At 36.5% G+C, this 24,324-nt stretch overlaps 1 protein-coding gene and 1 pseudogene across 1 annotated transcript; one reads left to right on the forward strand and one right to left on the reverse strand.

Moving 5' to 3' along the window:
• Positions 1-10,670: 10,670 nt before the first annotated feature.
• Positions 10,671-17,280, reverse strand: LOC130975963 (receptor-like kinase TMK2; annotated as a pseudogene).
• A 3,176-nt stretch (positions 17,281-20,456) lies between these two features.
• Positions 20,457-23,441, forward strand: LOC130976417 (uncharacterized). Its single transcript, XM_057901281.1, has 7 exons — positions 20,457-20,683; positions 21,728-21,767; positions 21,842-22,042; positions 22,143-22,227; positions 22,306-22,522; positions 22,601-22,734; positions 23,016-23,441. Exons 2-7 carry the CDS (start codon positions 21,751-21,753, stop codon positions 23,025-23,027), a joined length of 666 nt encoding a protein of 221 aa, XP_057757264.1. The 5' UTR covers positions 20,457-20,683; positions 21,728-21,750; the 3' UTR covers positions 23,028-23,441.
• Positions 23,442-24,324: the final 883 nt, after the last annotated feature.

A 24,324-nucleotide genomic window follows, 5' to 3' on the forward strand; every position in this document is an offset into this window, starting at 1 on the left:
TAATTTGTGAGCAATCAACGAAAGATGTGCTATGTGAATTTTTCGTGTTATTCACTGCTCTGTTGTAATTGATATGTGAATCCAATTAATAAAAAACTGGATTCATCAATCCATTGTCGGATTGGGTTACATTCAAATTGGCTGATGCTGCATTTTTTTTGGCATAAATTGAGAAGAAAGGTCTCATTGCTTTTATTAACAATGTTTTCCATTCCTTCTTCAATTACTGACCAATATGGAACATTTTATTTATTTATAAAACCTGTATATTTGGAAGATGCAACTGCTCCATTACCATGAGTGGGTATCATGATTTTTTTCTGAGGTTGTAAGTCGGCACAAGTGTTGTTATCCATTCTATTCCACGAAGAGGTTGGGATCAATCACGTTCCCTTTTCCCATCTCTTTTTTTATATGTAACTTCTTTTGCCAATTGAATTTTCTGAATTGAAAATTCTTTTATTCAATTGGCTTTTGAGTTCGTCTTGGTTCACGTAATTTCTTTTGCCAATTGAATTTTCTGAATTGAAAATTCTTTTATTCAATTGGCTTTCGAGTTCGTCTTGGTTTGCCTTCTACAATGGCCTTGGGATGGTGCTTTCTTCTCTTTTTGTTTGATTTAATCCAATTTAACTGTAGAAGTAGAATCATCATCCCTATTTGATATCATCTCTCCATTGGAAGAAGTTTTTATGGGATTTCTAGTATCCATAGAAACTGTATTCCAGCTTCTTTTTAACATGCTTGCATTTTATTCATGTCGAGAGGTTGTCCGACCATCTTGTTGATCATCCGCCATTATCAAGGATTGAGCTCCAGGTCCCCGGCAACAGCGCCAATGTTACGTTGGGTAACCGGAGGTAATTGGCTGGACTTGTTAGGTTGGCCCAATCGTATGAGGGAGGAAGCCTTTGAGCAGGTTAGCGCTTTCTGGGACTCCTTCCGACTTGTGTGTGAGAGAGAATGGGGGGTGGTACCTGCAAAGACACTCCGATGCCTAAGTTAGCATGGGGTTAAGCAGGTCTAGAGAGTATTGGGACTTAGTGATACCTGAGCGGTGTGAGTGTATTTATAGTGGTGAAACAATAACCACCGTTGAAGTAGTGCCACCTTTTTAGGTGGATAACCGTCTCTTTATCTAGGGATTGTTGGGATATGGCTTCTAGAAGTGGGTTGATAGATTTTAGGGGCAGTTATTTATTTAAATAAGTGTTATCTGCCAGCTATCTCTTGAGCCCGATTTCTTTGGAAAGAACTCTGTGTTAAGTCCGACCTCTTCTGAAGAGGTCAGTGAATAACAAAGACTAATTTTTGGATTGGGCCTTTTGGTATATTTAGACCTGAGACTTAGTGTTGGACCAGAATATGAACAATAAGCAAGTTAGAACGTTCTTCATTGGATTCCTTCAATAATTCAGTTATTCATATCACATCACTACTATATCAATGTTCTTGTTTCTTGGTGGGTGTGTTACTTTTAGAAAGAATATATATCTCACTAATCATTATGTCAGTCCCACCATTTGCATTATGTGAACTGAGCGATATGATATGAAAAGGATATAGGTAGACAATAAATTTAGTAAACAATGCAGTTATATATACTTAATTTCTCTTTTTCATTTATAATTTTTGTAAAAATATAGTGTATTTTTATTTTATCGGGTCAATTTTAAAGTTTATTATTGACATTATTATTTATGAAAGTCATAGTTCACCTAACAAAATTAATAAGACATACACATGTCCAAAGTTATTTTTAAAAAATATATTCAGTGTTAGTGGAATACACAGCTTTCTAAAGTGTTTAAAGTATATATAAAATTAAAGTTGGAAGGACATGTAAAAGTAAAAGTATTCAACTCATAAAGAAGATAAAGGAAGCTAAGACATGATGGCATGAATGCTACTACCAAATGAAATAAAAGGCAACAGCAACTTATTAGCAGGTAGGGAATTAAATTAATTACTGATGTTAATTTAATTATAATTGATACGTCACCCTTATCCTCGGTTGCACCAGAAAGCTCGGCACGAGAGCCAATGAGCTCAGCACCCGTATCAACCACCCGAAATACTCGGCACAAGCTGGTGTTACATCAAGCAAACTCGGAACAGGAGCAGATAAGCTCGACCGCGCCCAATCGCATAAAGCGGCACGTGCATCCGAAAATCTCGGCCCATGATCAGGAATCGAAGCAGCATTTCCCAACTGAGAATAAGAAACGTGCTCAACTGGTTTACAGCACCAAAACAGAATATCATAACCAACCTATAATCTAGGACTTATCCATATGAAAACGGTAAAACAATCTCTATAAATCCGGACTTATAGTCTCAGCTGAGATCAGGTTCAATCATCAGTTTTCACACTCACTTAACCACTCTCAGTCTCTTACTTTTTACTCTAAGTTCACCTATCTCCCTCTCACTTAATTATTCTCTCTCTCTTTCCTGAGACTGTCACTAACTTGAGCGTCGGAGTATCTTTTGCAGGTATTCCCGCCGCGGTGTTTGATCTTGGCCGACGTAGAGCTCTTCCTCACGGCTGACGACTTGTTCGGAAGTGCTTAAGCTCGGCCTCCCAGTGTTCGGACGAATCACTTGGCGCCCACCGTGGGGCCCGGAGTACATCTAACCCTATTTTTTCTTTTGTCAAGTCTTCTATTTTATTTTGCAGGATTCCCGGTCCTCGGACATGGCTGACAAGGAAAATCCACAACTATCACAGGATGACCTCCTGGCCCAGATCGCTGAGCTTCAGGCGGAGGTACGGAGGATAGCCGAGCTCTCAACGCCAAACAATGGAGAGAACTCCAAAGGCTCGGCTCATAGTGCGGCGGACCCTTTAAACGTCACCCCGCCAAAGGAGAAGCTCACATTAGACAACCCTTTCTCCGAGGAGATCACGAATTACCAGATTCCGAAGAACTTTACACTGCCCACTGCGCTGGAGCCATACAAGGGATTCGGCGACCCCAGAGCTCATGTGAAGAAATTCCAATCGATGATGTTCTTCAACGGCCCTAAGAACGAGCCCGTCCTTTGCCGAGCATTCCCTACCTACCTCGACGGCGCTGCATTACTCTGGTTCTCCAAACTTCCTGAAGGATCGATTTCCTCCTTCGAAGACCTCGCCAGATCATTCATTGACTATTTTGCTGCATCGAGAATTTACGTACATGGCTCGGACTATCTCGGCACCATCAAACAAGGCCAGCATGAGAGCCTGAAGGATTACATGACTAGATTCGCGGACGCAACTATGGAGATCCAGGATCTAGACCCGGCCATCCACTTGCACGCCCTCAAGGCCGGCCTTAGGCCCGGCAAATTTCGGGAGACCATTGCCATAACAAAACCAAAAACCCTAGAGGAATTCCGAGAAAGAGCGGCTGGACAAATGGAGATTGAAGAACTCCGAGAAGCCCAGAAATCAGACAAACAACCACACCGGAGAGATGAGGAAAGGACCTTCAGATCTCCAGGCAACAGGGACACAAAGAAACCTCCTAAGCCAGCATCAAAGTACAACACATACACCAGATTCAACACCAGAAGAGAAAACATCATCAGAGAAATCCTCAACGCCAAAATCATAAAACCACCAGCCCGAGCAGGGAACTATCATGATCAACGATTTGTGGACAAGACAAAACATTGCGCCTTCCACCGAAAGTTCGGTCACACCACAGATGACTGCATCGTCGCGAAGGACCTCCTGGAAAGACTAGCACGCCAGGGTCTCCTGGACAAGTACATCGAGACCCGGAAAGGCAGAGGAGGAAACTCGGACAGGGCAGAGCATAAGCAAGCACCGGCTGACGACAAAAAAGAGAGGATCACTCCTGATCCGCCAAGAGGAGTCATCAACCACATATCGGGAGGATTCGCAGGCGGAGGAGAAACAAGCTCAGCCAGGAAGCGGAGCTACAGAGCAATGCTGGCAATCGAAGGAACCATACAACCAAAGAAGGACAAAGGACCAGACGTCACAATATCCTTCAACCAAACAGACTTCAAATCGGCAAGCCCTAACCTCGACGACCCCGTGGTAATCTCAATCCAGGTTGGAGATCTGTTGGTAAGAAAAACATTGTTAGATCCAGGTAGTAGTGCTGACGTTTTATTTTACTCTACGTTTACTAAAATGAAATTATCAGAAAAATTGATACAACCCTCCTCTGGAGAGCTAATTGGGTTCTCCGGAGAGAGAGTCCCCATTATGGGACACATATGGCTAAAGACCACAATGGGAGAGATCCCTATGGCAAAGTCAATTGATATTCAATATCTAATAGTAAACTGTTACAGCCCTTATAATATTATACTCGGAAGACCCGCACTGAACACATTCAGGGCAGTGGTGTCCACATTACATCTGTGTGTCAAGTTTCCAGTGCAGGAAAACAAGATCGCTACGGTGTATGCCGACCATCAAGAAGCTCGGCAATGCTATAACGCCGGTCTGAAACCAGTACAAACAAAGCAGGAAGCTCGGCCCCAAGTTCAAGCAATTCACACGTCTGCCAGCTCGGCAACACTAGCCGACCTAGACCCTAGGGAAGACCTCGGCGAAAGACCTCGGCCAATGGACAACCTTCAACAAGTAACACTAACAGCAGACGAGAAGCAATGCACATATGTTGGAGAAGCGTTAGAAGGGGCAGAACGAGCAAGACTCATTCACACACTGCGTCAAAACGCCGACCTTTTCGCATGGACGCCGAAGGACATGCCCGGAATAAACCCAGAGGTTATCTGCCACAAACTAGCAATCGACAAAACAGTCCGACCAGTCGCACAGAAGAAGAGGAACCTCGGAGAGGAGAAAAGACAAGCAGCACTTGAAGAAACTCAAAAGCTCCTCAATGCAGGTTTCATAAGAGAGATTCGCTTCACCACATGGCTATCCAACGTGGTAATGGTAAGGAAGAGTTCAGGTAAATGGCGCATGTGCGTCGACTTTACAAATTTAAATAAAGCCTGTCCTAAAGATGCATACCCACTGCCTTGCATTGATAAATTAGTTGATAACGCCTCTGGTTTTAAAGCTTTGAGTTTCATGGATGCATATTCTGGCTATAACCAGATCCTAATGCACCCAGAAGACCAAAGCAAAACAGCTTTTATAACAGAACATGGGAATTTTTGTTACAAGGTAATGCCCTTTGGCCTAAAGAATGCAGGTGCAACGTATCAAAGGTTAATGGACAAGGTATTCCAACAACAGATAGGCCGCAACATGGAAGTCTACGTAGATGATATGGTAGCAAAAACACCAATGCAGGGGTCGCACTGTGACGACTTAGTAGAAATCTTCAGACAAATCCGAGCATATAACATGAGACTCAATCCAGACAAATGCGCGTTCGGAGTACAAGGAGGGAAGTTCCTGGGATTCATGTTAACATCTCGAGGCATCGAGGCCAACCCAGAAAAGTGCAAGGCCGTGCTAAACATGACAAGCCCAAGAACAGTAAAGGAAGTCCAGCAACTTGCAGGACGAATAGCTGCCCTGTCACGTTTCCTACCTGCAGTGGCAAATCGATCTTATCACTTTTTTCAGACATTCTCTAAAGGCAAGAAGTTCAACTGGACAGACGAATGTGAAAATGCCTTCACCGAACTTAAACAACACCTGACATCACCACCAATCCTCCAGAAACCCGAGACAGGTAACCCATTATATTTATACTTATCAGTATCTAACCATGCTATAAGCTCGGTTTTGGTAACAGAAACAGGAAAAAAGCAAAACCCAGTGTATTTCATCAGTAGGGTACTGCAACCAACAGAAACAAGGTACCCGAAGATAGAACAATTGGCACTGGCACTAATTACAACAGCAAGAAGACTGCGGCACTATTTCCAGAGCCACACAATCATAGTACGAACGGACCAACCATTAAGGCAGATACTAACCAGACCCGAGCTCGCCGGCAGATTAATAAAATGGTCGGTCGAGCTCTCCGAGTTCGACATCCAGTACGAATCAAGGAAGACACTGAAGTTACAGGTGCTAGCCGACTTTATATCAGAGATGACCGATGACACGCATAATACAGAAGTCAGTTGGACCATACATGTAGATGGAGCATCCAACAAGGAAGGCAGTGGAGCTGGGATACTACTCAAAGAAGGAGACAAAGTGGTGGCCGAGCAGTCACTACAGTTCCGCTTCAACGCAAGCAACAATCAATCAGAATATGAGGCCCTACTCGCTGGACTAAAGCTCGCCCTTCAACTACAAATACCTCGAATAACAGTCTACTGCGACTCCTCGTTAGTGGTACATCAAATAAAGGGCGAATTTCAGGTAAAAGATCCTTTGTTAGAGAAATATTGGCTCATAACAAAGGATCTAATTTCAAAATTTAAAGAATTCGATATTATTCATGTAAACCGAGAACACAATACCAGGGCCGACGTGTTATCTAAACTAGCCACAACTCGGCAAGCCGGAAACACGTCGGCACTGTCCCAGCTAACGCTTGACAAACCGAGTTTTGAGCAGGATACAATTCTGAGTATTACACAGGTCCCAGATTGGCGAACACCTTTTTTCAATTACATTAACACAGGCACTATACCAAATGACGAGCCGAACTTGCCACTCTTCCGACGAAGAGCAAGCTATTATACAGTGCTAGGAAACACTTTGTACAGACGAGGGCATTCACAACCACTACTCAAGTGCATTAGCAACGAGGAGGCCGAGGAGGTCATGGCCGAAACACACGAAGGAGTCTGCGGCAACCATATTGGCGGCCGAGCATTAGCAGCAAAGATCCTGCGAACAGGATATTATTGGCCGACGATAAAGCGAGATTGCATCTCAAAAGTCAAAGCGTGTGATAATTGTCAAAAACACGCCACACTCTCAGAGACCCCGGCCGAAGAACTCCATACCATAGAGGTAAGCTGGCCTTTCGATAGGTGGGGATTAGATATCCTCGGACCTTTCCCGAAAGCGCCAGTCCAGGTAAAGTTCCTTTTGGTTTCAATTGATTATTTTTCTAAGTGGATAGAGGCACAACCACTAGCACACATAACGGCAGAAAAAGTGCGATCTTTTCTATGGAAAAATATCATATGCAGATACGGTATCCCAAGAGAGATAATCTCGGATAACGGGAGACAATTTACAGATCATAAGCTCGCCACCTTTCTAACAAACTTTAACATCAAACATCATTTCAGCTCAGTAGAGCACCCGCAAACTAACGGACAAGTTGAATCGGCTAACAGAATTATCTTGCAGGGGTTAAAGAAAAAGCTCGGCGACGCTAAGGGAGAATGGGCCGACCTCATTCCAGAAATTCTATGGAGTTACAATACCACCATTCAATCTGCCACAGGAGAGACTCCTTTCAAACTGGTATATGGCGCAGAAGCACTTATCCCAGTAGAGGTCAGCGTCCCAACATTAAGGACCGAGCTCTATGATGAAACAAATAACCTACAAGCTCGGACAGCCGAGTTGGACCTTGTAGAAGAAGAAAGAGATATTTCCGCCATAAAGCAACGAGCCAGAAAACAATACCTAGAGCAAAGACACAACAGAAAGGTAGTTCACAGGACTTTCAACAATGGAGACCTCGTACTCAGACGCACAGAAGAAGCCCGGAAACCTCCGGCACATGGCAAGTTGGCGGCAAACTGGGAAGGACCTTTCCGAATATTTCATAATCTCGGAAAAGGGGCTTACAAGCTCGAAACTCTTCAAGGAGATCAACTTCCAGGAACATGGAACATCTCCTCCTTAAGAAAATATCAGTCATGATGTAACATATAATTTGCGAATGATGGTACTCTTTTTCCCCTCCAAAGGTTTTTTCCCAAAATACATGGGTTTTACTCGGAGGGGGTTTTAACGAGGCCGGACGCAACAAACCATTGTACTCGTACGAACTATTGAGCAACGGTTCATATTCTGAACAGTTAAAACGCACATTTCAAAGAATCCGAGCATAATCCTCGGAACCTTGCCATCACTAGCCGAGCTTAATTCTCGGAAATGCCCACCACAAAAACAAGTCAAAATGTTTCTAACAAACACACTATTCCGAGCTTCATACTCGGAATTCAATCATGCGCATACCGAGCATATTGCTCGGACAACGACATACTGACAATTCCCACAATTCTATAACAAATGAACACTAAGTGCTAATCCGAGCTTCATACTCGGAGAACAACGCGCACAGTCCGATAAATAACACTTGAATACGCAACAAACATGACATTTCAAGCGAATCTTAAGGATAATCACAGCAGTACATTAAAACCTCTATTATCCTAATCCAAACAAAGAACGACTTCAAACAATCAAATAGTCGTTTTTCTCATAACGGCACACCACTACGGTCAATACGTATCACATTAGTCAAAGCTATTCGTTTCAAACCGAGCTATATACTCGGAACACAAAACATAACTGTCAAACATTCAAGTAAAAAGTCCAAAATAAAAGATCCGAAGGTACAACAAGCATTAACAATACAAATACTAACTATTCTATCTTATCACCTATGCTGGATCCCTCACTCTCGCTCCCAACAGCACCCTCATCCTCCACAAGTTCACCATCAACAACAACCTTCATAACATCGAGCTTTGAAGGGTCAGCATCAGGGTACAACACCTTGACTTGAGAAACAGCGCGATCGAAACCTTGGGCAAAGGCCTCATAAACCCCGCCTTGTAACTCCTTGATCCGAGCAGATAACTGATCGACCTCAGACTTCATGTTCTTCATAGAGGCCTCGTGCAGCTTTTGCTTCTCAGCAAATTCGAGCTCTCTCTTCTCCATGGAGGAAGACAGCTCGACAATTTTCTCATCCCTTTCCTGGATAATTCTAGATAACTCTTCAACACGGGTAACCTCCTTTTTCTCCCGTTCCAAAGCAAGTTCCTGAGATCGACCAACAGCAACAAGGCGAGCGCCAATCACCTACGAAAACAGAAAGCAAATAAATAAACGCCAAACCAGAATTCAAAAATAAGAGCAACAAAGTAACATATACCTGCAAAAAACGACTAACACCTGCTCGACCAACATCATCGATTCTCTTCATGTCATCAGGAAAACAGCAGAGCTCGTCAGCCATGACACCAAAAGGATATAGCTTCGCCCAAAGAGATCTGCCATGCTCGTCCTCATCATACCCATGGAGCTTCTTCTGCGATTCATAGGCAGACTCCACCATCTGCAATATTTGTGATGACTCCCCCTTACCATCCAGCACCTCAGCAAGGCTACCTTTACCTTGTCCCCTCTTCCGCTTCGACCTCGGCCCAGGACCATACTGGGCTACCCCAGCAGCAACACCCTTCCCCACATTAGAGGAAACTTCTTTCTCACTCTTTTTACGCTGATTAAAGAAGGATTTCAACCCGGCAGTAGTGATTGCAGGAGCTCTCTCAGCTGCAAAACAGCAAGCAACCAAATCAGGAAAAACAAAGAAAGATAGAAACACAAAACAAACACATTAAAACACAAATTACCTATATGATCATAAACTGCCTGCCTATCCGAATCCCATTTCAACATCTCGGAAACCGACAACAAACCCTTCGGACCCAAAGACTTAAACAGGAAATCCATGACAATATCATCATCAAGTAACCTATCATCTACATCCAGGGCTTGGTAGGGCTCAGCACACCAAAACAAAGGAAATCTTTCAACCAGATGCTCGTTCAAATAGAAGGGAAACTCCTCCGGGACGCTCCTAACCTTAACGAACATTGACTTGAAATCCTTAAACGAAGACTTATACAATCCAAACACTGCCCTACGAGGATAACTACTGAGATTTACCCACAAACCCCTGTTTACCCCCTTCGCCTGGAATAAAGAGAAAAACAACCTAAGGGACGGCGGACACTCTAAAAGTTCCATCAAAACCTCAAAAGCTCGAACAAAGCCCCATGAATTGGGGTGCAATTGGGTCGGGGCGCAGTTCAACCAGTATAGCACACCACACTCAAAATCGGTGAAAGGGAGCCTCACCCCCAATTCTGTGAAAAGACAACTGTACATATAAAAATAGGACCAATCATTCAACCGGTCACACACACGGTCATCCTCTCCACAAGGCAGCAACTCAATCCTAATATTACTACCAGGTCTAACCCAAACACCCGATCCTAAGAGCTTCACAGACTCTTCGTCATCAAATAGAGACTTGCGTTCTCTTACCTTAACGTCAACCCAGTCATATAAACCACTCACATTACAGTTCTCCATAGAAGGCAAGAAAAGAAAAAGGCAAGTAGATGAGGACAAGAGAGGGATTAACACTGACCTTGCTTGCTCATTTCTCAGACAAGGAGAAGACAAAACCCCTATCCAGGAATACAGCAGTTGGAAATAAAAAGAAAACACAAAGTAATGTACTATCCCACAAAAGAAACGGTTAATAAACCCTATGCATTTACTCCAGAACAGCAACAAAGAGATGCATTAAAACCACTACAGAATCCAATGGACAGGGGTGCCTAGAGAAGCGGAGCGGTTTTCACATCAATCATGTCACCTTGGCGCGCAAAACGAAGCCACTAAAAACGTTCTGCATGCTCAGCAGGACTAAACCGAACTCGGGGGCTACAAGGGCCATACACGACAAACAATTTCGGCAACCGAGGATTACGACACTCCTTATCTAAAAGCTCGCCTTAGTCCTGTCCACATCAAGGCAAGCTTGGGGGCTATGATACGTCACCCTTATCCTCGGTTGCACCAGAAAGCTCGGCACGAGAGCCAATGAGCTCGGCACCCGTATCAACCACCCGAAATACTCGGCACAAGCTGGTGTTACATCAAGCAAACTCGGAACAGGAGCAGATAAGCTCGACCGCGCCCAATCGCATAAAGCGGCACGTGCATCCGAAAATCTCGGCCCATGATCAGGAACCGAAGCAGCATTTCCCAACTGAGAATAAGAAACGTGCTCAACTGGTTTACAACACCAAAACAGAATATCATAACCAACCTATAATCTAGGACTTATCCATATGAAAACGGTAAAACAATCTCTATAAATACGGACTTATAGTCTCAGCTGAGATCAGGTTCAATCATCAGTTTTCACACTCACTTAACCACTCTCAGTCTCTTACTTTTTACTCTAAGTTCACCTATCTCCCTCTCACTTAATTATTCTCTCTCTCTTTCCTGAGACTGTCACTAACTTGAGCGTCGGAGTATCTTTTGCAGGTATTCCCGCCGCGGTGTTTGATCTTGGCCGACGTAGAACTCTTCCTCACGGCTGACGACTTGTTTGGAAGTGCTTAAGCTCGGCCTCCCAGTGTTCGGACGAATCAATAATTATGAAACTAAAAGAAATTAAATTATCTAAACACAAGTCATCATGTCGAGAATATATATATATATATATATATATATATATTCAATTGTATTATCATAATAAACATTAACCATCTATTAACTTGAGCTTTAAAAATCAAATCATTCAATCCTAATAAAACCATTTTTATAAATTACAAGAGATTTTTAAAAAGTCTAAATTTTTCTTCTTCCCAAATCACTCAATTATTTATTAATCGATTCTAGACCAAAAAAAAATCAAAAGCTAAAAAATATATATCAAAACAAAAAAAAAATCCAAACACATGATGAAAGAATTAGAGACAATTTATCTAAAATCTAATTGCAAACTGTTTCATGTTCCAATGAAGTAGAAACCAAGTAATTCGTCCACTAAATTCAAAGAACATGTGATCATTTAATTTTTTTTGTCAAGTATCACAACACTACACAATAATTTCTCAAATCCATTTTAAATGAATCCATGGTAGTCTCAATTGTTTTCCTTGTTCCTTTTCATGCATTCATCATGTTTAATTTATTTTTGTTTAGTGATTCTTAGGAACCAACGCCACTACAGTTGACAAATTTTAAATTCATATATATCCATTTGCCATTGGATAAGCTAATAAAGTAATAAACCACACATCAAACAACTGGTTAACTAATTCTTAATGGCAATTCAAATTCAATAAATGGTTATTGTTGAAGTGGCTACTCCAATAAAGATTTAATGATTGTCATCATATGAAGATACATTATTTTGATCATTAGATAATAGATTATAAGATTTGATTTTATTTAAAGTAAAAGTTTTACCTTTATTTAAAGTGTTGCAAAATAAATAATTTACACTTTTTAAACAAGGATCATCATGAAAAAACATCTTCATAAAAATAGTTGCCTATTGTTAATTATGTTAACATAATTAAATTCTTTCAATAGTTATTGAATAAATTATAAAAGACAACTTATTAGGATTGATTACTCTCTCTAAAATAATATATAATTTATTTTTTATGATGTGTCAATTTTGATTGATTGATGTCTATTTTAATTAATATATATATAATTACTAACTATATATACTAATAATTTGAGTTGTTTAAATTTAACCAAAATTAATATTTTAACTATAATAAAAATAATTTGTAATTAACTTACGGTTTAAAATAACTCATTATGTAATTTGTTAGAATATTAATAACTAAACCCTCCTTCCCCAAATCTTCTTGCCTTTAATGGTTTATGTTTATTAACGCTCGCTCCCTCTCATGGCTTTTATTTTATTTTAACATCATTGTTAGATCTGAATCCATCGTCATTGCCAAAATTAGATAGTAGTTGTAATGCAAATTGGTTGGATATTTATGATCTGGGAACGGAATTTATTCTTTTTTTTTGTGGGTATCTATTTCAAAAAACATGCATAAAAAAAATACGAAATGTAAACTGAAATTGAATTATTTAAATTTAAAATTACAGAAAATAGAATAAATGACTTCAAATTAAAAAAAAAAAACAATAAATGTTTTCAACACAGTTGATGGACCTCAAATTTAAAAAGACAATGCAAAAATTAACGTGTCATAAAAAATAAATTACATGTTCTGATCTTTTAAAAAAAATTAAATAAAATTTACTCTTATATATTATTTATTAGGATAATATTATATGTACACCAAAATCAGCCATCAAAATTAATTATCAGTATAAAATATATGTTAAAATATAAATACATATTGAAAATAAATTAAATTACATATGTATTTATAAATAAATATATTAGTGGTTGATTTTAGTATACAAAAAACATTTTTATATTTATTAAGTAGTTGATAGTGGACAAATTCAAATATTAGTGTGAACTAGCTAGAAATCTCTGTTATTGGATTATTAATAACTTCTATTGTATGTATAATTTATTTGTAAATAATTTAAATATATATAATATTATATTTATATTTTACCAACTTGTTGACTATTTTACTGAGGCAAATCGATCAAATGTACTACAACTAATAATGTATCATTCACTATATCTTCATATAATAGGTAGTCATGTATGTTTTCTTGATCTAAATTTTGTATGATATTTCTCATCTTAATACAACAACCCTTTTGATCTTTCTTGTTTGCCTCATAATAGCAAACTTTAATCCATGAACTTTGATTTAATAGGACAGATCAGAGGCATGTAGCTGTTTTAAATTAATAGCTTGTTCAATAGGATACGATTTCATATGTGTGATATTTAGACACTTCAGAAGCAACAACTAATAATGTTTTATCTCATGAAGCATGGATCTAGTTTTAATCACTCGCTCAGAATCACCTTAATATAAATCATCAACATATATATTACAGGTCTATATGAGAATAACATTAAACATGTTTAGCTGCACTCAAATACAAAAAGTACAAGATATTTTACAATCATATTAACATGAGACATTTTTATTGATCTCATGTATGGAACTACTTTCCTCTGTGGTTGTTAAAATTGTCTCATGCTTGCTACTAGAAGATGTATCTAAAATTTCTAACTGAGACCTTTCAGGAGAATACAACACAGGCTTTGGAGGAAATGGCACGGACTAAAGTTCTCCGTGCAACATTTCCACAACTTTACTCATTGATGGCCTATGTGCTGGATTTGGTTGGATACACCACAAACTTACTAATATAATCTTCTTTATCATATTATTATCTTCATCTGAGATATCGGAGTGTCTACCAAGAATATTTTCTTGGTCAAAATCTTCATATATCCAGTCAGAAAAATACATTTCACTGCGATGTGATTCTTTATTGTTGAAGTTTTTTCTTTTTCCGAACATCTCAAGAATCAACATACCATAACTATATACATCAGATTTATCAGAAATTCTACCGTATGCTCGACTAAAGATTTCTGGTGCAATGTAACCTGGAATTCCTCTTGTGCCTAAAATAGATACATTACTCTCTTTCTTTTGACAGATTTGAGCTAATCCAAAATCTGATATTTTTGGACAAAAATGTTCATCTAGAAGAATGTTTTCAGGTTTTATATCAAGATGCAAAATTTTTGTTGTGCATCCTTGATGCAAGTATTCTAACCCTTGAGCAATACCAATTGCAATGTTGTACAAAATACTCCAATCCAAACTACAAAAAGCTTTGGGAGATTTTGCTTTGTAGATGTATTTATCTAGAGAACCATTAGGCATGAATTCATAAATGAGTGCTCTTTTGCCTTGATCATAACAAAATCCTAAAAGTGAGACAATATTCACATGAGATGTCCGCTTCCCTTAGATTCACTTAATATTTTTACCGCAATCTGACGACCATCAGTTAAACTTGCTTTATATACAGTACCATATCCACCTTGTCCTAGTTTATCACGAAATGAATTTGTCATTCTTTTCACTTCGGAATAACTAGATCGCTTGGGTGCCAAAAATTCATAACCTTTTATAAAATCCTCGATGTTGTGGTCATTGTATGTTGTCTTGAAGATAACTCGATGGATTAAATGAAGGCACCTCTTGCGGTTATAAATAACCAAAACAAGTATTATAATAACTCCAGCACTAGTTATCGACATAACTGTACATATGCAAAAAATGGAGAATAATTACATACACTAACTTGGACGATTTTTAGAAGAATAGCCGCAATAAGTATGAATAACATGACAGAAGGAATTATTATTATTATTATTATTATTATTATTATTATTATTATTATTATTATTATTAAGTAGAAGGAAGTAGTATAGACATAAAAATAAACGACAATTCTTGTTTTAACTCTTTTTTTTTTTGGATAAAACTAAAAATACTAACAATTAGCCAATATCATTCCATATAATTCTTGGATTTATTATTTTGAATTTTTGAAATATTCAAGTACTTTTTATTTTTATTATCTCGGTAACTAACGAGACCATCTTTCTTTATTGTTTTCTAAATAAAATTTTGAAGATTGACAGAATACTAACATGAAATTTGAGAACAAAATAACACAATATTAAGTTAGACACATGACAACAAAAACAAAGTTAAAAACCATGGAAAATCAATAAAACTAATGGCCTAATGCTACTAAAATAGGAAACGCAACTAGTAACTTTTAAATATGGTTTTATTTGAAAATTTGTAAAAGATAAGTTGTAGTATTGAATTTTTATTAAATTAAAAATCTAAAAACAATAATTTGAAATTAAAACCTTTGTCTAAAAAAATTCTTATATGGTACATGTGAAGTTAGGTAGAAGTACCTGTAATCAAAGGAGTTGAGATTCTATGGTGGGAAGCATGAGGAAAATCATTGCCTGTGGCAATAAAGTTGACCTTTGGTGAGAATTTGGGAATATTTCCAGCAAGGTGGTTGTTAGAGACATTCACAACTTCAAGTTCAGTCAATGTTGTCAATCCTTCAGGTATTTCACCCGTCAAATTATTTCCATCTAAATACAATTCCCGCAAATCAGTTAAATTGGCGAATGCAGGTGAGATTGTGCCAGTCAATTTCAGATTTGATAAATTCACCATTCTGATTTTATTTTTGTCATCACACGTAATGAAACGCCAACCTTTACAGGCATTATTTCCTTTCCATGTACGTGCCAACTGAAGTGGATACTTAAATTCCGCAGCAATTTGAAGCAAAATGGTCACTTTGCGATCACAAGGTCCAGGATCTCTGTGACAAAAGCCATTTGTTGTGTTAACACCAAGATTCACATCCTCCTCAGAAAAAAGGTCAAATTTGGGCAAAGGACCTTGCAAAAAGTTGTCGTTCAAAGAAATACTTCGCAGCGAATCGAGTGTTGTTAGAGAATTTGGAACGACACCTGTTAATCGGTTGCGGGCAAGTTGCAAATCTTGCAAAGCTGTAGAACGGGACAAGTCAGGAATTGGGCCTTCAAAGAAGTTTCCCTGAAGCCAAGCTTCAGACAAGTCGACCATGGTTGAAAGGATATCTATTGTACCCGAAAACCCATTATCGTTGAGATGCAGTGTGACAACCTTAGATCCTCCGAAAGACTCTGGCAAGACCCCAGTAAGGTGGTTGTTGGAGAGAAGAATTGTTTGCAAGTTAGGCAACGATTTTAGCATGTCTGCTGGTAGGAAGCCTATTACATTTGTAGCAACAAGATTGAGGTCTTCCAGTTCTGTGGAGTGAGTGAAGTTGGGGAAGGTCCATGGTGCAAGGTTGGTGTTGCTTCCCAACTTGAGCCTCTGCAAACTGGGTAGACCCTGGAAGCAACCTTGGGGAATGAAGGTAAGGTTGTTGTTGGAGAGTTGAACAGTATCCAAGTAGGGGAAGAAATGAGATAAGTTTGGTAGGGATCCCATAAGATTTGTGGACTGGAGGTCAAGGGATATCAATGAGGAGGAACGAGTCAAGTGGAGGGGGAAGATCCATGGTGGGAGGTTGGTGTTGTTGGCTAAAGAGAGGAAACCCAAACTGGTTAGGTTGTGGAAGCAACCCTCAGGAATGGAGGAGAGGTTGTTGTTAGAGAGAAAAAGCCATCTGATAGTTGGGAAGGAATGCGATATGTTTGGCAAGGAGCCCATGAGATTGGTGTCATCGAGTTCGAGGTATTGGAGTTGGGAAGAGTAAAGAGTTAAATGGGCAGGAAAGTTCCATGGTGGGAGGTGAAGGTTGTTTCTCAAGTTCAATAAGTGCAAATTGGTTAGACCATAGAAGCAAGCATGAGGGATGGAGTTGAAGTTGTTGTTGTGGAGGGACACCGATTGAAGGAAGGTGAGGTTAGCGAGAGAGGGTAGAGGTCCACTGAGAGAATTGTTGTAGAGAAGGAGGTATTTGAGTTGTGTGAGGGAGTCGTTGAGGCCTGAAGGAATTGTTCCCCTCAGTGAGGTTGAACTGAGATCGATCTGTTCAATCCTTCCACTTTGATTATTGCAACTCACACCAGTCCAGTTGCACATGTGGGTGGTGTTGGACCAGCCAGGGGCTTCAACATGTATGCACCTTCACCTTCACCATCTTTGGACTCCACACAACCCATGCACACCACAAGTCCACAACCATACACAAACTAATAATAATATGCCATATATTTCTCGCTTGTGACGATGCTCAATCACACACATGTATAGAAGAAACCTATAATGAACAACTCAGTCCAAACTCTAACTAATAAAAATGCTATTTCCAAAACACAAAAAGCTATGATGCGAGACACTAACACACGTCTACTAGCAAATTTTAAAATTTTACAAGCGAGACATGTATGTACATATAAAATATAAAGTATTTTTTAAATAAATTGTAATGATATTTTAATATTTTATTGACATTAAAATATAAATTAATTTTTTAATTATTTTTAATGTCTTATTTTAATTATATACAGTATTTAAAATATTTTTGTATTTTAATAAATAATAATATATATTATTTTTAAATTTATTTTAAAAATACATGTTAAGAATAAGACTGGACACACTAACACGAGATAGCATTTAGGTGTATCTAAATATGTCCGGAGAAGAATTTCTTATTTTTTATTAAGACACGGTTAAACACAGCAGATTCGCGTGTCGGATGAGTGTCAGTAAATGTCGTATCTAAAATATGTCTAACACACGAACACAACAACTCAGTGGAATATCCATGCTTGATGATAAACAAAAAGTATTGATTTATAATTTATTAATAAGTATAGAAAATTAATCTTTAGTTAGTTAATATGAACTATTTTTTATTATCAAATTACATTATAAATCTCATTCATTTTGCACTAATTTACCTTTGTCATCTTTATATTTAGAATATATCTAACTAAAAACTAGTTTTATCATAAATAGCATTTTTCTTTCGCTAATAAGCTTGGCAAGAAATTTTCTTACAACTAATTTTTTGTTTATAATATTATTCTTTTCTTAATAATATTATTCAAACATTATATCAAAAATTATAATATTCTTTACCTTAAATGTATTTAAGTAACAATAATGTATATATCTTAACGCAATTTTGTTTTTGGGGTCGAACAGAAGCATTTTCGAATAGCAATAATTGTTTGTCTATGAGGCCACATTGTTTGCTGTTCACCTTTAATTTATTTGTTTTTCTTTTTTATTTCCGTATACTAAAGTCATCTAAAAAGTATGCATTATCTTTTTTTTCCTTTTTCTTTACCGAAAAATTATTTCTTCCTTTTTGGTCGTGAAAGAATTGTTGTTGTGGACGTCTATGGCCACGGAATGAAAGAGATATAAATGCGCAGCACAAAAGTATACATTATCAGTATAAGTATAAAAAAGCTGAAGGGTAATTTAGTTTCGATTTGTGCACAAAGATTTCCCTTATCTCTTTATTTTACTTTTGATTTAGTTATTGGTTGTTATGGTTTTTAAAAAGTAGTATTTAATTTATTAAAAAAATTTAAAATTAATATTTAATTTAAAAAATACAAAAATAAATTATTTTTAAATATTTAAAATTTATTATAAAAGATAAATTAAGTAAAATTCAAACATCATGTAACAGACATTATAAACTTTATCTTAGTTATTTGAGAAAAGTTTAAGAACTAATAAAATTTATTATTTTTAGCTAATATTTTTAATTATTAAATCTAAATTTTTAGTCTAATAATTTAACAATATATTTTTTACCTATATTTTTAAATACTACTAATTAACTGAAAGCCAAAAATAATAAATTTTGACCCTCTAACATTTATCTAATTATTTTACTGCAGGAAAGTGGTTAATTGCGTGTGTGAGATTGTAATAAGTGACACAATTACAATAACAATATTTGATATTAGATGAATCTACAAAAAATAGATCAATTCTTTTATTTTACTTTTGTACACTTCTATCTCGCCTATGCTTTCTTTCTTCTTTCTTTTTTCTTTTTTCTTTTTTCAATATTTCTCTTTTACTTTTCATAAAAATCCTGTCTAACTTTAATTCTTTATAAATGATTAAATTCCCTAACATACTCCACAATTTATGTATAAAATATGCGGATAATGTAAGCCTCATATTATGTTTTTAAGTTGTTAACCTAAAGTGCAGGTAAATGATCTTCTTTAAAATGAATCAATTCATTGGCGTAGTCATTACACCAATGCTCCTCTATTAGTCATTCGTCAAAAAGAGAGAGAGAAAAACATGACATGATTCATGGTTGTCTATGAAACATGCATGAAGCACGAAAAATTGAATACTTGACTAGGAAATTACTTCTATTTTCCCCCCTTGTCATAATCTAATTGTGTTTACACACAAGCTTGTTAACTACAAATGGGACTCGTACTGGATTGTTTGTATTATTTGTAAAACAAGCCTAATAATAGAGAAAGAATTAGTATTAGTGTAGTTTAATGATTAAGGAAGATGTGTTAAACTACACTATTTAGTCCAAGATGTCTTGAAACTTGCATATATTGAAGAATAGATTATTGTCTATCAAACTTGCCTTCAGTTCATTGGCTATCGATTCACTGTCAGAATTTAGAACTCCAAACTTGATAGCAAGTTTTGCAATAAGACTCTTCTCCCACAACTTTAGGATAGTAGAAGCTAAGCCTTGAAGTCTTCTGTTCCTTCCTTGATAGTTCATATTAAACACACAAAATGATTTAATTGACTTTATGCACAAAGGGATAACCATGAAAGTCGTTCTGAATATACCAAGGACAAAATGGACTGGCAAAAGGTTTAGCAAGCTTCCTGAAGTATGTTAATCCATAACCAGTCTCCCTGTCATGCAATAATCCACTGCAATTCACTTCTTGAATACAAGTTGATGCAGAATCATTATGGTTACCATTCCTGCTTGGCATGTCAGTAGAAGTTCTCCAAAGAAATTGTAAAATTCTAAAATGTGCTGATAAAAAGGAATCTTACTCCCTATAATTTATGTGAAGTGAGCGAAATATATGCCCTATAATATGTGTTATATATGATTAAAAATGTTAGATATAAGAGTTAAATCAAGGACCTTAAACATGTGCAAAAACTTTTTGACCACTGAATCAAATTTATAAATTTGTAAAATTTTCTCATTTATTTTTATAAAACATATTTCTCATTTAATGAGATATAAATACAATTTTTAACAATATAGTGACCTCCATTTTAGTCAACCCGCGAATAAGCTCAGATACCCGCGGATTGAGTGCGGGTAGGATTAGAGTTGAGTATTCCTCACCCTCAAAGCCTTAACCTCTTCATCGCCATCTCATCATCGCCGAGGTCTTCTCCCGTCGTCATTGCGCCTCCTGCTTCTCCACGCTGCCGAGCTCGTTGTCGCTGCCGACTGCTCCGTCTCCTGCAACAGCGTCGCCGCCGCCGTCCACCTCCTCCATTTCAAGTAATTAAAATTTAAGCCCTAATTATTGTTCTGTTTTAAACCCTAATTAGATTGTTATTTTAATTTATTGCAATCTGATTTCATTTTAATTATTGTTCTGTTCAAACCCTAATTATCTTGATTGATTATCTGTGTATTTTAACTGTCCTGTATATTTTAATATTGTTATCTGTATATTCTAGTTTCTATTGTGATTTTCTTGTGTTACTTACTTCATTTCTAGGGTTTGATTCGTGATATTTGTGGTGTGTTGTTAAGATGTGGTTGTCAAATACTCAAATTGTGTAGTCTATTTATTGGCAAAATCTGTCCACGAATGAAACAAATATGAGAGGAAAAAGAATTTATCTATATCTCAAATGAATTGATCTATATGATTCTGAATGTTATTTTCTTGCTAAATTGATCAAGATAATGGGGAGTGGGTTTGGGGATAGTCACCTAATCTTATGGGATGGAATAAAGTTTGGAAGATGGTCATAAGAAGAGTTGTGGTATTTTATCTGTAAGGGGTATTTGCTACTTAGAAATTCTATGATAATTCAGTATGTAACATAGAGAAGGGGAATCTGTTGGCACTCTAGAACAGCAGAAGTATGTCTTTACACTGGAATATATGATACACTTTGTTATGTTTATGATTTGTTCCCTTTATGTTGACCTAGACATTTTTGTTTTTCAAAAACAATAATAAAATATATTGATTCTGTGCATCTGTGTTTACCATGGAATCAAAGGTTTGGTGTTAATTTTTATGAAAACATCACATTATTTATATTTTCTTACTTTCTTTTGCTCTGGTACTGGACAAAAAATCTGTGTTGTATTACAAATCTTTCAATGAATATTTACAGAAATATAGTTTTAGTTTCTTTTGACCTAATTACCATGTATTCCTGAATTATTTGTTTACATTAGATTCATTGCAACGTTTGAAGCTTTTATTGATATCAGTTCTCAAGTTTTAATTTGTTAATATGAATGTATCTCTTATTGCAAGTTTGTTGTATGTTTTCAGAATTCTAAAGTAGTAATTGTTTTCAGGTTTCAAGGCATAAAATTCTGACATGGATCCAAAACCCAAGTGAGCTCGTTATCTTTTTTAGCTTTTGCTCATATGTTTCTTGGGACCATCTCATACTCTTTTGTTTGAAGCAGAGACCCTTATTATTATGTGCCTGGAATCATGAAGGCCGCCAGTGGACTATATGACAAAGATATCCAAATCCCTGACCCTTCTTATTATGTGCCCGAACTTATGAAGGGCCCCGCCAGTGGACTATATGACAAAGATATCCAAATCCCTGACCGGTACCATTTAAAATCTCCTCCTAGTTCACATACTCGTGAGCCAACTGTGTGAGTTCATCATAACAATCTATTTTGTTTAAATATATTAATATTAATTAATCAGTTTGTTCTTTTATACATCTTTTTCTGTAATTGTTTTGTGCTACAGAGCCGAGAATCAATTTGAATTGAAACTGACGCATCCTTACCATGTATTGGCAATGGATCATTATAACAAAAGCATAGATAATAAGGTTTTTAACCTATTGATTTTCTCAAAGTTTATTACTTTTATTCGAAATTTTTTTTGTTGTTGATATTTGCTTTTTCAGGAAGAGGAGTATAAGATTTTAAGTTTGGTCAGTATGGGCAAAACCAGGATAATGTGTTTCGGTTATCTTGGTTTTCTTCATCACCTCTTCTGGAAGGCTGCGCCTAGAAATTCCCCTTCGACAGCCGAGCCTAGAATTTTCTATGCTCGAGTTCATGAGTTTAAGGAGATTCATATACCATTTTGTGGCTTTTATAGCGATTCTATTGATGACTCAGGTATTCTCATGTGAATGTATATATATAGAATTTTTTTGTTTAAATTATTTAAATAACCTTTCACTTGATGTTTGTTAGAGAGCTGTGAGATTTGCAGTCTCAAGAATTATGATGAATTCTGTAAGAAAGCAAAAGAATTGCTGGATAAAGAAGAAGAGAAGGCAAAGGCAATTCATAACGATGGATGTTTGTTCCCATGGAGACGAACAAATGTAAGCAACAACTACTATTTATTATTTGTCTTTTTTTTCTGTTTTTTTTTTTGAAGTTTATATTTATTTATTTATTTTATTCTCTTTGAAATTTTCCAACAATGGTACTAAAATGTTACTAGGAAGCTCTTTCTAACCTTGTATAAGGCCAATTTATTATGTATGTCAGATAAACTTGGTAAATACTTTGTTGTTTTCTGTTTTTTTTTTTTTTTTTTGTCATTTGTGTGTCCTATTATGGCTTTTATTTTGTTGCCTAGTTCTTATTCTTGAAATTGTAGGATGAACAATGAATCGGATGGAAGGGGGAAAGAGACCTAGGATGCCTGATCCCTAGAAAAGGATGAAAGACATTACAATAATGACTCTGGAAAATACTTTGTATCAAGTATTTTGTTTGAGATATTTTGCTTTTATGTTTATGAATGATATGTTTGGTAATAACAATTCTGGAAAATACTTTGTATTAAGTATCTTATGCACTTCTTACTATAATGATAGGTTTGGATAGTTATAGGTGGTTTTAAATTGTGATTACAGTTTGCCACGGAGAGAAAGAAAATGCAGCTTTTGTCGTCACATAAATTCGATTGGAATGGTGGTTTCGGTGATGGAATTCCTTTAAATTTGTCTTTTTCTTGGCTGAATGGTTGGATATTTTGAATTTGTATGAGGCTTTGGATTTTCGTGATGGCTTCAATGGTTTTTTTTTTTTATTCCTACATATATTCTTTCTGTTTCTAGCAGTATTGGATCTATTTTTTAAAGAAACTAGCAGTATTGTGTAACTTGTATGAGATGGGATATATCTATTTGAAATTTAAATTCTCTAAATTTTGGATTTTAGATTTTTATTTGAAAGGGTAGATTATGATCTTTCATCCTTAAATATTTTCCCATTTTTTTTTGGTCTTATAAAATAAATGATGAAATATTATATTTTATCCTATGAAGTGTAATTCAAAATTTAGAAAATCCAAATGTATTTATTTGAGGCGTATGGATAAAAAGTATATTCCTTTTTAGTTATAATAAATGAGTCAAAATATGAAGTTTGTTGCTTCTTATTTCATAATAAAGTAGTCTACAATTTTTCTTTTCAAGTAGACACTGTTTAAAGTAAAACAAAGAAGGGTTTTGTTTAAGTAAAACAAAAAAATCTTTGATGTTTTCATTGATAAAAGAGACATTGCTTAAAATAATTTAATACACATTTATTTAAAATTTTCCAAGATTACCTTTGTTATCTTGTTCTCTAAAATATTGCATGTGTAGGATCAAAGTTATTGTTTATTTCACATTCATATTATAATAATTTAGTTTACATAACCTGAATATGTTGTAAGTCACTAAGAAATATTATTCTGAAGTACTCACTTCGAAATGAATAAATAAGTCACAATTTGGAATATGTTGTAAGTCACTAAGAAATATTGTTTTGAAGTACTCACTTCTAAATGAATAAATAAGTCACAATTTGGAGTTCGTCGCTCCTTGTTACACAACAAATCATGTTCTAACATTAAAAGTTGTATTTGATAGTATTATCACAATATAACTGTTCATACCCTGGCCCAATGATAAGGGCCC

This window comes from Arachis stenosperma, chromosome 4 (assembly GCF_014773155.1).
Source record: "Arachis stenosperma cultivar V10309 chromosome 4, arast.V10309.gnm1.PFL2, whole genome shotgun sequence".
Taxonomy (NCBI): domain Eukaryota; kingdom Viridiplantae; phylum Streptophyta; class Magnoliopsida; order Fabales; family Fabaceae; genus Arachis; species Arachis stenosperma.